At 40.8% G+C, this 18,513-nt stretch overlaps 1 protein-coding gene across 1 annotated transcript in view; it reads right to left on the reverse strand.

The window, feature by feature from the left end:
• The window catches only part of FREM3 (FRAS1 related extracellular matrix 3), a 110,127-nt gene that overhangs the window by 35,726 nt on the left and 55,888 nt on the right, over positions 1-18,513 (reverse strand). The window contains exons 4-6 of the mRNA XM_026647824.1: positions 18,211-18,441; positions 16,870-16,995; positions 6,626-6,877 (exon numbers count right to left, since the gene is read on the reverse strand). Coding sequence (XP_026503609.1) covers positions 6,626-6,877; positions 16,870-16,995; positions 18,211-18,441 — 609 coding nt within the window. The remainder of the gene's footprint in view (positions 1-6,625; positions 6,878-16,869; positions 16,996-18,210; positions 18,442-18,513) is intronic.

Raw genomic sequence — 18,513 nt, forward strand, 5'->3', positions numbered from 1 at the left:
CTTTCATCTGTCTTGATAACAGATGACCAAAACACAGGGAGCTAGATTCCCAACTGAGTTAAAGCCGCATGCTTTTTGTAAAATTATAACTGTGAAGCCAAACCAAACCAGTAACAAATCAAAGTCAATGAATTAGATCAGGGATCGGTAGCTTGCAGCAGGAGGACTGCATCTACTCCACCAGATCATTTTATTTGGCCTGCTGGTAGGGTCGCCCCTAGAATTTATTTATTTATTCATTTTAAGATTGAGCCAAGGCACTGAGGGAGGTCTTTTAGTACAGCTGCTCCTGACTCATACCGCTTGGCTTGGCTCTGCTTCCCATCAACACTGGCTCCAACTCCGCCTCACGCCACCCAAGTCCAGTGATTGCCTCCCCACTGACTGATTGGCTCTTCGCTCCCAAACAATCAGGTTCTGGCCAGGCCCCACCTAGCAGTGTTGCTACGACCTTAAAGCTGCCCATCCGTGAGCTAGATTACAATCTTAGTGACACTGAGGTAATCCAGAGCAACCCTATGGAAGAAAATGGTCTCATGGAGGGCACACACTTCCCTATGGTTTGTGAGAAAGCCAGTGCAAATCAGATCCCATGTTACATCAGTGGTACTTACAAATCCTGCAAAATCTGGTTAGTTAAATCACCATAACACAGAGCTAATTCTGGCCTGGGGAAATTGCTGCTGAGGCAAAGCTTTCAGTGACACTTATTATGAAGACAAAGAAGGGGAGCACCGCACAGCATAGGAACTGGGGAGAGCAATGACCCTAAGCTGTTCTGCCATTTTAGCATTCATTCATTGCCAGTGTACTGAAGTCACTCTCAGCTCAGTTCAGGATGGCAAACAGCACCTACAGACCATAGCGCTCAATCCCATAGGAGTTATGATCTACTGTGTTTGCTTACAACAAAGTATGCTGTGCTTCTACCTTAGAGCTACAGGGCCAGATTTTGGCCTTTTTGCACTGCTCTGATGGCACAAATGGGTCATAAATCTGTCCACAATAGACATCTGGAGATTCTCCTTGACACGGGTGGGGGCCGTTACAAGAAAACATAATGTAGAGCAGTTCTAACCTGGTTCAGTGCACGTGATGTCGCCATCTAGTGGCTGTCCACAGAAAGCAACAGTAGTACTTTAGTATAGTTGACAAGGCCCTGTGATTTGGTACCAAAATTGCTAGACTGATCCCTGGGGATGACTGTGGAATCTGTATGAGTAAGAGGCAGTGGTTTGTTACATTGATATAATTTGGCAGCTAACTCTAACAGATGAATCAAGAAAGTATGTTGGTCTTAAAACTCTACAACAAGCCATTTGACTCTGGAATCACGCAGACCTAAACCAAGAAATAGACAATATAGCATTTTTCTCCAGGATTTAGTTTGTGTGGCCTTGCCATATAATCCCTGTATGGCACATTCCCCATTTACCAGGGAAGGTTATGTTAATTCTTATGGGGGAATAGATGAAACTCTACCTTTCTTGTTTGTCCCCAATGACCTGATCAAAGAGATTCCCCTAGTTTTAATGACCATGATTTTTTAAAAATAATTCTTTGCATTCAGGGGACATATGCTAGTATGTCCCCTAAAAATGCCTGGGTAGAATTTTCTATAGAGGTAACTCAATTTACAAAGAAACATATTATTTGGATTTTAAACGGCTGATATTAAGTCAAAGGGGGTGAAGGGATCCCAGCCAAAGTAGTTTATCTTGAAATGCAGCGGATTAATAAAGAAAGCAACTAACAAAGGAGGTCATTCAAGTTTTTTATCCTCTTCTTTCCTATCCCTTTCCCTTCCTGCCAATAAAGAAACTATCAGTTTAATTACTAACCACTTAATTACATGAAGTAGAATGGCTTCTAAGCTAACTAATAATCTTTACTGATGGCCATGAATTGCTATAAACAAACCATTCATTCAAAATCCATATCCTAGTTTTCAAAAAGGCCTATAAAGTGTTTGCTCAGGGCAGACAACCTGGCATTCCCTTAACTATTGAAAAAACAAAGTTATGGTCTTGCAACCTGTTCTATCTGTGATGCTACTCAGGCATTGCCAAAGAGCTGATGAAGATTTTTGCTTGCTTATAAAATTATAAATTGTTTGCACCTCTTTCTTCAGAGCTCATTATTGAACAACTGGTTCCTTTGTTTGGTTACACACAGTTAGACAGCATGTTCCCACATAATATGAAAAAGATACAGAACCTAGAGTTTACTAGGATATGATCAAGGGCTTGTTACAAAACCCTCATTGTCTACTTGTATGTAGAGAACCTAGATCAAAGGACTGGCATTTTGTCTTGACTACCTGTTTCTGCTACTTCTTTAATATTTGAATAAACAGTTTCCTTTACTTAAATGCTACCTGTGATGTTACTGGTATGTGGAGTACTAATTAGCTTTAGATATGCTTATGCTTGAAACCTTTTCATCTGTTGAGGTAAATCAAACTGATGCCTATGGAGGCTTCACATGAGTCCCGAGATCTAATTATGAGTTATCTCTGGGTATTTATAACACATATAAGATGTCAATACAGGTACAGAGTAGCATAATGAAGGCCCCGATCCTGCAACAACACTGGCAGGCAGAGCCCTGCATCTGTGTAGAGCCCCATTGACTTCACCTGCACATGCTGTTGCAGGATCGGGGCCTAGGAGAAGTGACAGAAACGTCTAGTAGAAATATTATTTCAATAAACAATTACAGGGCTCTCTCGTTATAAAGCTCTTCATTTTAAGGAACCACTTGATATATGCCTCTCAACTCTATTCAAATCCATTTCAAGCTCTTTCTAACATTCACTCCATTATAACATGCAAAATATATATGTATCCCAAGCAAAAATGGGTCAAAACTAGAACCTAAGATTTGAAACCCTTCAGAATCTGAAGGAGTGCATGACTGGATATGAATCAGCTCCCATGATGTTGGTCCCATGTCAGAACTAAAACCTGAAGGAGCCAATGTTTGGAAGCAGCCAAAAATTCCACAAGATGTTGGGTCAAGATGATGAAAAATCTCATGGAATCTGGTGATCTCAAGATTTTTGAGACTGGGCAGAAATCTCACTGGAGCTACTTGCAAGATACTACTGCTATCTTGTACCCACCCTAAACCTAACATGGACCTGTGTCTGAACACCATCTCTTCACCTTTTCTCTGGCCTCAGTACTAGACTTACAGAAAGGGAATACTGCCTCAAATTATTGCACTGGTGTTTGAATGGCTGACCTTTACCTCAGCTACACCATCTTTACTGTTAGAACAGATTTTCTGTAAGACATTGTTTAATTTGTTAAAGGTGCCATATAAATATTTAAATAGCACTAAATGTGGTAATAAAACTTTCTACAAACACCTGTAATGTTTACTGCTAACATTTGAATTCACTTTCTTTCTGTTGCAAGGAGAAAGCTTAGGTTGGTTACCCTGTGTGGCTCTGTGACTCTCACTGACATGTTGGAGCTCTAGAAATTCTTATGTCGATCAGCCCCTTAGTTCAAGGCTCTAGTGATCAAATATATCTCTTAGTGCCGACACGCTTGATAATGGTCTATCCGATAACCCAAACCTGTTCCATTAAGCATTTTGAGAAGTGTAAAGCAACAAACACAGGAAATAAAACCACTTTGTTTCTTTACTTTCAGGAATCCTCTGGAAAGAAATCTTTTAACCAAATCTTAATAAAAAAAAAAAAAAATTCTTTGGGTTTGATCACACACAGTGCAGTTACCGAGTGTTGAGCATACACATGCAAGGTAAAAAATGATTACTGGTACAGGTCGTGCACATGGAGCCTGATCCAGCATTAGTGAGAGAAGTACAGTGTGGCTGCCAAGTTGCTCATGACTATTAAAGCATAAGAGAAGGCCTTGCTAAGCTTCTTATTTGAATGATAAAGATCATGCTTCTACCTACCTAGCCCTCCAAGGGTCAGATCCTACGCTCACTGAAACCAATGGCAAAACTCCCAGTGACTTCAGTGGTACCAGATCAGCCCCATAGAGGCTAATATTATGCACTCATCTGAGTGCTCAAGTCTGTCTCCTCAGACACATCTGTTCTCTACTCACTTATCCCATTTGTACCCTGTGCATTTGCAGCGAAGGGCATTCAGAGCTGAGACTGTACCATTCAGCGTGGAGGACTATGGCTAGCACTTCCCCTTAATCTTATCTGCCCCCAAGTGCAATCTCCACTCACAATTGTGCTGGAGTGCAACAACCTTCTGCAACCACTTAACAGCATCTTTTCTTGTAAAATCAAATGCTTTTTATACACAGAGGTGCCTCTGTTTGAACCAACTGGACTTTTTTGGCTTAGCTCACACTCCCCAACACTGACCATTTCTTGATTTATACCTATGAAAAGCGCAAGGTGAAAGGCAGTGGAGAAGCAGGCACCATGAGTGCAACTTTGCCGCTAGCTCCAGAGTCCTCTTTCATTTGTTTTTGTCAGACCAGCTCCTCTGCTCCTTCCATTAGGCTTTTGTGCAGCTCAGAGGACTAATAGAACTGTGGCACAGTGCACCTAGTCACGAGTAATTTGGTCAAAGAACTCTGTGCTGAGTTACCAAAGAAATTAAACACATTATTTGGGAGGCTTGGGCATACTCTTTGTATCTGTTGTTTTTAGCTTTTAAAAGCTATCATTATTATTCCAGTAGGAAAGAGGCATTTTTCTGGTTTGAGAGTGCCTGCAAATCCCATTAAGCGTAACAATTTGAAATGTCAATTTGGCTGAAATTAAATCCAGATTTTGTCTAAACACCACCTCCTCGGACTACTATTAGCTCTTAAAAACTCCTCTCTTGAAATCTGAAGGGGACATGTTTCACTTTGAAGTCAATGGGATTGCTCAGATGCTTATAATTAAGCATATACTTAAGCTGGACTGAGGCCTTAGAAAGTTCTATGACTAAAAGAGACAAGCAGAATAGCCTGACGCAAATCAAGGACCGATAAGAGGCAAGCTGCACAACAGTGGCAATTCTCAGTTGCACCCTTTGATGGCATTAAGCTTGAGACAAGCACATAGCATGGGAAGCAGTTTTTAGCTACAGCTACTAAGTGGATTTTTTTTCCATGCAGGTAAAAAACCTGGTTTTTAAATCTGGAAAAGCTCTTTTCTTTTCATGGTGGCTTAATTCCTCCTTTATGCTCTCTTCCTGTTCCCAAAATAGGATAAAGGAGCAGCGATGTCACTGTCAGCAGAAATTACAATGGCTTTTAGACAAGCCTCATCTAGTTAAAGACCATTACATTTTCATTAACTTAAATACCTTGGCCAAATTCATCCCTGATGTAACTCCACTAGCTTCAGGAGAATTGCACCAGGGATGAATATGACCCATTCTCCTCTTTTCTTCATTTGAGAAAACAACATATGATCTGTCCACATATCAATTTGCTCGTGTCTGTCTTGAATAGCTGAATTTCTGCAGGACAGGAAAGGTTAGATAAAAACAATGCTTAATAGTAATACTTGTTTCTGGATCTTGGTTTTATTAACATCTCTGCTTCATTTAACATAGTGAAGTACATTTTTATTGTGGTGCATAGAAAGTTAGGCCCAAAATTCCCATGACTATTGAAGGGAGTGGTATGCTTTGAGCCTCACTGAAAACACAAATCACTGCTTCAAGAGTTCAAAGATGCCCTACTCCTACACCTGAACACTATGGAATATAGTAAGGTGATGTGGTTAGTTAGTGCACTAGCCTGTTGCCTCTAAAGATCAAGGTTCAATTCCTGTTTCTATCACAAGTGAAAAATTGTTTTATAGTCAGAGACTAAACCCTAAAGACTCTCCTTACAAAATCTCTGCCTAAAACAACACAATTAGATTCTGATCAAAAAAGGACTGGATTAGCATGGATAGTGAAGATTAGTATTGAAATACATCCGATAAACTATGCAGCTAAAATACATAGCGCGTCCTTTGCTGTCTCTGTATCGTATAACCAGATCCTGAACCAAATTCTTTTTCTTTCTTTCTTACCATCTCATAAAAACACACAATATCCATATCTTCCCAATAAAGTGATTAAACTAAACATATCAGGGTACAGTGTGTCATAAAATAAATGAGCCATTCCCAGCTGCCTACTATCCACTTCTAATCTTCAACCTCACCTAACAATATATAGTAAAAATTCTATCCAGGGAATGATACTTCACAGAGAAAAAAGTCTAATGCTAGATATGGATTGCATTCCGAAAACTAGACTAATCCTACACCTGTGCAAAATATTTAAAATAAGCATAGATTTGTACCTCAGTGATACAATAGCCTGTCTAATCTAATAGATCAATCCTTGGTTAATAAAATTGCAAGACTGCTCCTAGATAAGGAATAAAATTCAGTGTAATCCTGGACTCGTTACTTCAGTAAGAAAATAGCTAGTGTAAACCCAGATCTATGATTCAGATAACCATTTGATCCTAAACCTACACTTCAATAGAACCATAGAACTCCTAGGCCTATGCCCTTGTATCATAAAATAGTTTAACCTTAGCTTTGTGTGATGGAAAAATATGGTGAAAAAAAGGCACCTAGCACGATAAGATCTACAAATGAAAACAGAATAAAATTGCTTCTGCCTACTCACCATCCTCTGTGCTAGCCAGGATTACCACTTTGGTGCTAGGAAATTTAGCGCCGATTTGCCCACCAATCGGCACACTCAGTGTGACATTGAAGGTCTCATCTTCCTCATACAAGGAATCATCAATAATGATGATGCGACAGGTTTTCTCTCTCTGGTCCTTATCAAAGTGGATGATGCTGGTATGATCTTCAGGATGGGAGATGTAGTCAGAATAGGATAACACAGTGGAGGGATTTGTGCCTGTGGCAGAGCCTACATTGGGGGTGGGAGGGAGAGGGAAGAGAGAGAGAGAAAATGAATGAAAGGGAATCAGAATATTGAGGAAAAACCAGTCCTTCCACACTGAAACACAACAAAAAATGGTTTAAATGTATTTTATGCTGGTGCTGAAGTATAAATATATTAAAAGTAATTACTTAAACACAGGTAAAAATTTGTTGAGTTCTCACAATTAACTGCATAAAGTGTTAATATATTTCATGTCTTGAATAATATGCATGGAATAATGGGTAGCCACTTGCATTTTTATTCCTATATGTGTGTTATCACAAGAGTAAAAACAAACTTTTTGCTTCTTGAAGTTACATTTTTTAAGCTATTAAAACTCATTTGACACAACAGTGAACGAATGCATTCCCTTTGAAAAGTCATTTTAAGTTGCAGCATTGTTTTTTAAACTAACATCTATGGGTCAGATCCTGCAGCTCTTTTTTAAGCGTGACTATGACTTCAATGGACTTCCTCAAGTATAGATGAGAGCAGATTTTTGGCCTATAACAAATTAAACATTACTTCTGATCTTTGTTGTACAGGATACTCAAATACTGGGATGTCAAGAGTGTGTATGCAAAAATTAATATATTGTAATGAAATAAAGCAACTATTTCTTTCTGTCCTGGCAGAAAAAGACAATTTCATTTTATTATCAAGTTGAGAAATCACACAAGTCCTCTGCCTGCAAATGGTGCCTGGATTGGACCCCCCCACACTGTTGAAAGGTGATGATCAGTAGACAAATCTACATCTAGACAAATCTTCATAAATCCTTTTGCTCATTAGAACTGCTACATTTTTACTATGAACAAATCCTTTAGGGATCGATCTTGTATTGCACACCCAGAATGCTCACTGAAGTTTAAGATCAGGATCTCAATCAAACAAGTGGTAGGAATTCAGGCTCAACTTCCATCTCGCTGTAATTACTAGGACATAAAAATCACTCTGGCTGACAAATATATTTACTTAATCTAAACACTGTGAGCCAAAATTTAAGACTTAGATGCCTAAAGTGAGACAACTAAATCTATTTTAAACACCTTAAGTAGCTGGCTGATTCTCCAGAGGGCTGAACAAATTCTCATCTTGCAGTGACACCATGGTCCCCAATGTGCAGACTGGGTCTTTCATGTGTCAGACAGGTACATGTAAGTACCTTTCAGGGATAGGAATGCATTAGGATAAAAAAATAACAGTGAAGTGGAGGCTGCCACATTTAGGGCTTTGGCTAAAACTCTGTTTTACTTGCAACCAGTTTGCTGGCCACATAGAACAACATAGCAATTAGGGTAATTGACTGTCTATTTGGGCAAAATGGCCAGTATTGCTAAGGCCAGACAGATTGACAACCCACAGGGATGCAAAGTCCTAAATCGCTCAGTGAGATCTTTTGTGCCCCAGCATACCACAAAAGAGGAAGGGAGGGGAATGCTAGTAAACCCCTGCAAATCTCTCGTAAAGGAACAAATGACCTTTGAGTCCTTGACTTTCTAAAGATTCCTGCCAGTCACGGAGGCTTTCTGACTATGACAGCCAAGGTAAGGAGCAAAATGGAAGGAGAAGACTTTAAACAGACTTTCTGAACTAGAAGTTAAAAAGAAAAAAAGGCTACAAAACTGAGAATGAGCTTCCATTTTTCCTGCTCAGAGAGCATGCAGAATGTTGATATCACAGGCTTTGATTAGCTGATAGAGGACTTCTTTCTACATGAAAAAGAGTCTCATCAAAATCTCCACATTTCACTGCTCAGACTAAATGCCAGCATCTATCTAAGCTTAGTTTCATTTATTAATGGTGATTGCCTTATCTTTATGAAATCTACTGCCCTAGTACATTTTATTTTTATCATCAAATAGTTATCTGGCATATATTATAATAGGCAGCATTTTGCCCTCCTCTGTCATCTTCCTTTTTCAATTTATAGTAAATTCAACAATAATCAGCTCCGACAGACAGATCCAGAGATTACAGCATTATCCTGAGTGCATTGTGTATGTAGGTAAATTCTGTTGGGAAATTTAAGATTTAAAAACAAAAAACCCCTCTGTGATATAAATCAATTCTCAGTGCTCTGCCTGTATTCATGAAAGTAATTCCATATGTAGTATCAAATTAGGAATGAGCACAATTCCAGTTGCATCTGGAAATCCCTGAACTTTTGGGGAAGCTGGGATCTGGGTCTGCATTTTGCAGCTGTCATCTACCCCTTATATGATATGTCTATATTGCAGCTGGGAACAAGGCTCCCTACCCAAGGAGACAGACTCGCACTAGCTTGGCTTGAGCTAGGGCGCTAAAAATAGAAGAGTGGCCTTTCTGGCACTGGTAGAGGCTCAGGCTAGCCACCTGAGCTCAGACCTAGGGGATTGGGTGAGTGTGAGCTAGGATGCTAACCTGAGAGTCTGCTGGTGCTGCAACGCTCACACTATTTTTAGTGTGTTAGCACAAGAGTCTGTCTGCTCAGGCTGGGAGGCACATTCCCAGCTGCAGCGCAGATATACCTGTAATGACCCACCCAAAAATCTGGATCTGAATTTAGGGAAAGTTTGAATCAAAATCTGGATCTGATCTTTGCAGCTCAGGCCCATCTCTTCATAAAATGCCCTATCTAATGAAGTAGGGTAACAACTCTGTTAAAAAGTATTATGTTTTAAAGTACTGAGGAAAACAATTTGTGGAATGTCCTATGTCCATCACCTACAGGAAAGAGAAGTGGAAATCAATGCCTTTGGTGTGACAATTTTGAAATACAAATTCCTATTAAAGTATCAGTTTAGATCAGTGATTCGCAAGCTTTTGTACTGGTGACCCCTTTCACATAGCAAGTCTCTGAGTATGACCCCTCTTATGAATTAGAAACACTTTTTTATATATTTAACATCATTATAAATGCTGGAGGTAAAGCGGGGTTTGGGATGTAAGCTGACAGCTCATGACCCCCCACATAATAACCTCACGACCCCCTGAAGGGTCCTGACCCCCAGTTTGAGAACCCCTGGTTTAGATGATGTTTCATATACAGTAAAAGGATTAGGGATCCATTACCATGCAGTATGGTCCCACGGTCACTGAAGTCAATGAGACCACTTGTACCTAAAATTAGGCACATTCTAAAGTACCTTGCTGAATCAGGATCTATATCATCAACAAAGGATACGTAGTGAAATGTTTTCAATTAGAAGTTTTGTTGTTGGTATTTCTGCTTCACCTAATTCTACTGTGAAGCTGTTGCTAAAGAAAAGCTGAATGGCGCAGTAGAGTTTTGATTATCCTTCTGCTTCACTAGGACAGGAGAAAGGAAAATGCCTATCTGAGTGTAATTATAAAGGGATTATGACACTGTTCTCCAATCAATCCACTATCTGGCCCCTGTATATATATATTTGAGCAGTGATACAAGCTGCCTGAATCTCTCTCTCTTTCTCTTTTTTTTAAAGAAACTTCCAAAATGCTGCCTGCCTCTGACTGAGTTATTAACCAACCATAATTTCTCAGGATGTTTGAGACATTAACAGTGGTGAGGAATACAGGTTTTACTATATTCTGTGGAAAGGCTCCATGTCTTTGGCTTCTCCTCCCCTCTCCCGCCACAAACTGATGTATACAAAATGTATTCTTCCCCTTCATGGAGGTAAAACTACTTTCTCCCTTCATTGGGAAGCTCATCCAATGATAAAGATCTTGTCCATCAGTGAAGAACTGTTTATCCTTAGAAAAAGCAAATGTGGAAAGAAAGAAATTTATATAAATGTAGTGGCTGATTTTTTTCAATAAAAGAAACAGCATAAAAGTATGTGGCTGACAACCCCCCACAAAGATTTAGACAAACAGATACAATCTGTGTGTCATATACTGCCTATAAATGTCTTATTAACACTGAGAATAACTCTCCAGATTATGAAAGTATTTCTCCTCAACAAACCATATGCCTTTGCTTTTTGACCATCTAGCTGAGGTCACCGGGACAGTGATTTCACTTTCTTTTCAGCATCCATCCAAACTCGCGGGTGTTCAATTAGCTTCCTTCATTTATAGCACAATATGCAGGGGTAAAATGTGTCAGTTTTTGTCCTTCCACACTGCAGAAGAGAAAATTCTCACTCCAGTAATCAAATAAAGGGCCAAACTGCATCTTTCCCTCACATGGAAAACCCATGAGAGGCTTAGAGGGGTCAAAACACTTGGTAAGGTTCACCTCACAGAATCTTTTCCCCCTCAGTGAGAGAAATTTGGGGGTTCATGGAGGATAGAAGTATGTTGTCTGAATACCAGATTCCCTGGATCCATAGAGAAGGGAATCCCCAGTCTTGTGGAATCCTAGTTTGTTTGTCTTTGTCTTCTGCCTGTCCAATGCAACTTGGCTCCCGGAAGCCATATTATTGTAAAGTAATAGTGTGCAACACTGGATCTGATCCTGTGAGGTGCAGAGTGCCCTTAACTCTACTAGGAGCAAAGCTGCTGAGTATCTTCCAGGATCAGGCTGACAGATTATACAAGCTTGGATAAAACAGTTCTGATCTCCCTCTTTCATGTAATCTACATACACTGAGATACTAAAAGAATATAGCATTTTACAATATAAAGAGGAGTTGCGAGAGCTACACCTATGCAGTATATCTGAATCACTTTAAATCACCATATCTGCATGTGCAAATGTGTCAGTGACTGAATCGTGGACAGTCCTGCCTAATGCTTGGAGCAACAGTCCTGCCTACCAGTTAGAGTTGAATCCAGATGGGGCAGGTCCGAGAGAAGCCAAAGGTGGTAGCTGGGAGTCAAAGACCAAATGCCAAAGGCATTGCAGGTCGAAGGTGGAGCCGAGGTCTGAGCTGGGAGTCAGAGGTCAGGAAGGAGCTGGGGGCTGGAGCAGGCTGGGGCTGGGGCACAGGAGCAAGGCTAGAGGCAGTGGAAGCAGGGACAGGAACAAGTGCAGCTGCAGGCAAGGAATGTGTTGAGCAGCCACTGGCCTGCTGCTGCTACTGAGCTTAAGTATCAGCCTGTAGACTCCAGCAGCCAATCAGGTGGCACAGTCAGACAGCTTCACTCATTGGCTTGCCACGAGACTGGATCTGCTGCAGGCTGGCCCCTGACAAAATGCCACTGAGAAAGCTCCATGGCGAAAGTTAGTGAAGCTAAAGCAATCTAATCTCTGTAACACCGCTATAGGCCAGTGTAATATTTGCATCTTGTCATGAGACCCCACAACTGGGCTGACATACTTAACATCTGAAACTTCAACAGGCTCCTCCTTCCCAACAGCCGACATGCTTCACAAACCCAAACCTATTTGCCTTAATGGATCTATAAATCTTTCAGCATGTGCAGAAACCAGAGAGCGTTTCCTAAAAGCAAAAAACCCCAACAACTCTCTTTATATATGCTGTTCACAACCTCTCCCACTATGGGCTGTATAATCTGAGTAAGAAGGTATCCTTTAACATAGGAGGGGTTGGTAGCACAGTCTATTATTAAGGTTGTCCAAAGTATGTCCCATTATAAGAATCAATTTTCAGTTGTTTATAACTTTGACAAACTACAGACAATAGTTTCTTTCACTATACAACCCTGATTCATCCCCAAAGCAGGTCTATCTGTGCACTGAGTGAAGCAGGGGTTCTGTGAAAAAAATAATCCGTGGTGATGTAATTAAAGACTGAATCATAACATATACACGCAAAGGGGCTGAATTATGTTTACACAGGAAACCTTAATTCAGGCATTTCCTATCTTTTGAGTACTTGACTTTAAAACCTGAAGAATGTTAATTTAATGTAGGTTTTTGTGTTTAGTGAGAGATATGTTGTTGGTTTAAACACACAGTCAACTGTATTTGGTAAGGTGCAGTTCTTAAGACTCCAGCAGATTTGTTTTAAGGGCTAAGCTGAAACCACTGTGAGACTATAGCTATTATGACCTGATACACATGAAATAAGGGCATAACTGTGAGGTCAAGGTCCTCTTAGATCCCTGTACTATAGGTATTGTTTATGAATGTTCACTCAAATATCTTACAGATGAACTGCCAAGTTAAAATGAAAAATGCAAGCTAAGGCCCCATCCTACAAATTACTGTGGGTGGGTGGATACCTTTACCCACACAGCCCCACCAAAACCAAATAGGGCTCCATGCAGGAATAGAGGTCTGCCTACACCGAGATAACTGAAAGATCAGGGCCATAGGGGCTAATTGTGTCAGCAATGCTACCAAATTATTCACTCTGGGATGTCCTTAGCTAAGCAGAGAGCACCAGAGGATTTTACAATCACTGAAAAGAATATTTTAAAATGTAAGCTACAAGGTATTTCAGAGCTGTATTGCCCGGCCTGGGGCATGGTCAGTGGGGCAGTTAGCATACATTTCTGGGTTTATATATCTTGTAAATTAATTTCTGAAGTACACTGATTGTATAAACTTTTGATCTGAGCATGGTCTCAAGCTGCACAAACATGGTCCATCCAACCAGGGCCGCCCAGAGTGAGGGGCAAGTGGGGCAATTTGCCCCAGGCCCCGGGCCCCGCAGGGACCCCCACGAGAGTTTTTCGGGGCCCCTGGAGCAGGGTCCTTCACTCACTCCGGGGGCCCCGGAAAACTCTCGTGGGGCCCGGGCCCCCGGAGCTTCTTTCGCTCCGGATCTTCGGCGGCAATTCGGCGGCGGGGGGTCCTTCCGCTCTGGGACCCGCCGCCAAAGTGCCCCCCCTGAATCCTCTGGGCGGCCCTGCATCCAGCACACATAAAATAGTTTATCATGAGTGACCCTAGTAACAATTTTGTGTATGTAGGCCACATGGATCCCGTTCCTGAAAATTTGCTTAAATTTACACACTAAAGAGTTCCACTCATATCAATGGAACTACTCATGGTAGATAAAATTATGCATATGGACCAGAGTTTGTAGGCCACAGAATCCATGCAATTTCACCTTGGAAGATGGACGGCTAAGCTACTGGTTGAAAGATGAAATAGTACTTCAGTGGCAACGAGAACTTCAGAAATATAAACAAAAACAATACGTTAGCTGTAGAGTAATTGCTTATTTTCCTCTATACTACAGTATTTGATTCTGCAATTAATTTTATTAGTGATTAAAGCACAATTTTTGAAATTGGGCAGACTGCAGTTATCTGTTGAATGCCAACAATAGCATCTTGCTCAGAAAGCGTATACCAGACTTTTCGAAAACTATCCCTAAGATGGGCACTAGACAAATGAAAAATAATAGATAACACTGGTCTACAATTTTTGAGAAGTCGTCTGCTTCAGAGATAAAATGTGCTATTTATTATGTATTTTGATGTGCTGAATTCAAATACGACAATTAAAACAACTGATTGGCTACTGTTTTCAAGATATTTAAGTTTTTACATTTTATGTCTATGTATATTGTGTAGATAATAGAGTTTTAATCATAAATTGTAAACCTAGGTCTTTTCGTGTGTTTATGGTTGCTTTACATGATAATACTTCACCTGTCCTGTTTTATGTAACACTTTAAAAATCAGCAAAAGGGTTATATAAATAAAATTTATTATGAAACAAACGGCAAAAAACTATTATGTACATAGTTTAGTCCTATTCAGTGTCTACTCGGCGCTTCTTGGCTTGTCTCTTGTATTCATTCAATGGAGCATCTCTTGTCACTGTCCAGCAATAGTCTGCAAGCATTGATGGGCTCCATTAGCATTTCATCATTGTTGCAATGTCCTGGTGAAATCGCTCGCCGTGCTCGTCGCTCACTGCTCTGCAGTTCGGTGGAAAAAAATCTAGATGAGAGTGCAAAAAATGTATCTTTAGTGACATGTTGCAACCAAGGCTTTTGTATGCCTTGAGGAGGTTTTCCACCAACAACCTGTAGTTGTCTGCCTTGTTGTTTCCGAGAAAATTTATTGCCACTAACTGGAAGGCTTTCCATGCTGTCTTTTCCTTGCCACGCAGTGCATGGTCAAATGCATCATCTCGAAGAAGTTCACGAATCTGAGGACCAACAAAGACACCTTCCTTTATCTTAGCTTCACTTAACCTTGGAAATTTTCCACGGAGGTACTTAAAAGCTGCTTGTGTTTTGTCAATGGCCTTGACAAAGTTCTTCATCAGACCCAGCTTGATGTGTAAGGGTGGTAACAAAATCTTCCTTGATTCAACAAGTGGTGGATGCTGAACACTTTTCCTCCCAGGCTCCAATGACTGCCAGAGTGGCCAATCTTTCTTGATGTAGTGGGAATCTCTTGCACAACTATCCCATTCGCAGAGAAAACAGCAGTACTTTGTGTATCCAGTCTGCAGACCAAGCAAGAGAGCAACAACCTTCAAATCGCCACAAAGCTGCCACTGATGTTGGTCATAGTTTATGCACCTCAAAAGTTGTTTCATGTTGTCATAGGTTTCCTTCATATGGACTGCATGACCAACTGGAATTGATGGCAAAACATTGCCATTATGCAGTAAAACAGCTTTAAGACTCATCTTCGATGAATCAATGAACAGTCTCCACTCATCTGGATCGTGAAGGATGTTGAGGGCTGCCATCACACCATCGATGTTGTTGCAGGCTACAAAATCACCTTCCATGAAGAAGAATGGGACAGGATCCTTTTGACGGTCACGGAACATGGAAACCCTAACATCACCTGCCAGGAGATTCCACTGCTGTAGTCTGGAGCCCAACAGCTCTGCCTTACTCTTGGGTAGTTCCAAATCCCTGACAAGGTCAATCAGTTCACCTTGTGTTATGAGGTGTGGTTCAGAGGAGGAGGATGGGAGAAAATGTGGGTCCTGTGACATTGATGGTTCAGGACCAGAAGTTTCATCCTCTTCCTCTTCCTCGTCTGACTCAAGTGAGAACGATTCTGGTGCATCAGGAATTGGCAGTCCTTCTCCGGGGGGTACTGGGCGTATAGCTGATGGAATGTTTGGATAATGCACAGTCCACTTTTTCTTCGACACACCTTTCCCAACTGGAGGCACCATGCCGAAGTAACAATTGCTGGTATGATCTGTTGGCTCTCTCCAAATCATTGGCACTGCAAAAGGCATAGATTTCCTTTTCCTGTTCAACCACTGGTGAAGATTTGTTGCACAAGTGTTGCAGCATATGTGTGGGGCCCACCTCTTGTCCTGATCTCCAATTTTGCAGCCAAAATAAAGGTGATAGGCTTTCTTAACCATAGTGGTTATACTGCCCTTTTGTGATGCAAAAGTCACTTCACCACAAACATAGCAGAAGTTATCTGCACTGTTCACACAAGTACGAGGCATCTCTGCTCACTTTGGCTAAACAGAAATGTGTCCCTTTGCAAAATCAAACACTGACAAATAAGAGAGCACGACACTGTATGATTTCTAGAGCTGATATAGGGCAATTTGTTCAGCAGAGTGATGTAAGCTTCGTTAGGATTGCATCATCCATGACTTCTAGGAATAACATGATGCAATTCATATCATGTCTGATGCAATACCAGCTTCAGATTGCATCATTCATTGTTTTGCCTAAAAAGCAAGTACTGTCCAAACCCAGTCATAGATTTATTCATAGATCCAGTCAAAGATGTATTTTAGTCATTTCTGGTTTAAATTGAGATCCCTTCCCTTTATAACTTACTTATCCTCCGCCATTCCCAAGTCAAGGGTCGTATATACTGACCCAATAGCATATCTTGAAAACTAGAGCCAATCAACAATTTTAAGCATCATTTTCGTTCTCAGTGACCCAGAATTAGTGAAGTTTGACTACATTTATTTCAGAAGCATTTTGGCTTTAGAGCAGTGTAACTTGCAACCAAAAATAAGACCTGATCCAAAGCTTATTGAAATCAATAGGACTCTTTCCATTTGATTTCAATAGGCATTGGACTGGCCCCATATTGAATAACATACATGTACAGTCATATAAATGAAGTGTCTCTATTACTCCATGTAAAGGCTGGCACAACATTGTATATCTTTGTTATCTTAGTAGTAGTAGGTAATATACCTTGATATGTGGAACAAATGACCATTAGTTCTTGACTGATATCTCCAGATCTCCTAACAGGAATTAACAGCTCACCAATATCTTCCTCTACTCTGTACTCCAGCCAGGGAATGTACACTATAGATTCTGGAAAACAGAAAGGGTAAGAGACAGAGTATAGGTCCGTGCTGATGTCATTGATGAATTTGGTCAATAGAGAGGTCTAATATGCTGTCCTAAATCCTTGTATATTTATGTTTACCTGCATTCAAACCAATGGGAGTTTGACCTGAATCAGGATTCAACTCAACAACTGAATCAAGACCCCAGGACTCAGCCCATGGACTGCCATGGGAACTGCAGGTGTGTGACGTTACGCCCCATGTTCTTTATGAAAATATGCTTATGATATGGATATGACATAACTAAGATATACTTTATGCAAGATGGCTCATGTAAGATATCATTGGAAAGATTATGATTTACTAAATGTGATTATCCAATTTGTATGCCTGTATCACTTCTGTATCTGAAGTTAGAAATATTGACCATGTATCTGTATTTCAAATGTGCTATTTTGGGTGTCACCCACAACTAGCCCTTCAGGTACAACAATGGAAAAGCCAGAGAGGGCTGATGGCCCATTAGCAAAGACAATGCACTGTGAAAGGGCTTAGTCTTCCTGTGGACGCTCCAGACAGCCTGTAAGTAATGGCTGCCACAGCCCTGCAGAGACATGGGTCACTTGGTACTGGACCCCCATCCCTTGGAATGCCAGTGGTTTTCCACTGGAAGACAAATGGTTCCCGCCATTCCCAAAAGCTATATAAGGCAGGGGAGTGACATCATGGTGGTTCTCCTCTGTCTCCCCACCCAAAGAGACACTGAAAAACACCTGGAAGCAAGAACTGAATTGTGGGGAGAAGAGTTGAGCCCACGTTGGAAGGGCATCGGCTTGTGAGTAATACCTGAAGTCCCAAGCTGCAGGCCAGTGCAGCTGCCTTTCAAGACTTTCTGTAATCTACCTGTGGCAATATTTAGGGTGAGAAATTACTATCTGTAGCTAATTTATTTAGTGAATCAAGCTTAGTTTGCGTGTTTTGATTCATTTGCTTAGTAATCTGCTTTGTTCTGTTTGCTATCCCTTTAACCACTTAAAATCTGCCTTTTATAGTTACTAAAATTTCTTTTGTCTATTATTAAACCCAGTTTATGTAATTTCTAACTGGGGGGGCAAGAAGTTGCGCATATCACTTTTCACATGGGTGGGGGATCCAACCCGTCATAGGGTGATCAACATTTCTCGGGATCATGAATTTTGTGTTCCAGAATGGCAGAAGGGGAGCAGTAAGTGCCACATACCGTCACCAGGATCCACAATTTCAACTGTTGCTATTTCTGGAAACTCAAGGGCAGCTATGATAGGATCAGACAAAATGATCTGGAAAGTTTCAGATGCTTCATATTCATCATCTATGGTTATCCTCACTCGCCAGGTAGCTGTGGTCTGTCCTGGATTAAACTGGACTTGTCTCTGAGCTTTCCCTTTGAAATCTTTATCCTTTTCTGCTGTTCCATCTTTAGTCCCAATACCTGAGTAAAAATTGGAAAAATTATTGACTTCCCAAAAGTTTATGATTTGTGTAATGAATCAATTGAATAAGA

The sequence above is a fragment of the Terrapene carolina genome, unplaced genomic scaffold, assembly GCF_002925995.2.
Source record: "Terrapene carolina triunguis isolate 2854851 unplaced genomic scaffold, T_m_triunguis-2.0 Scaffold66, whole genome shotgun sequence".
NCBI classification, from domain to species: domain Eukaryota; kingdom Metazoa; phylum Chordata; order Testudines; family Emydidae; genus Terrapene; species Terrapene triunguis.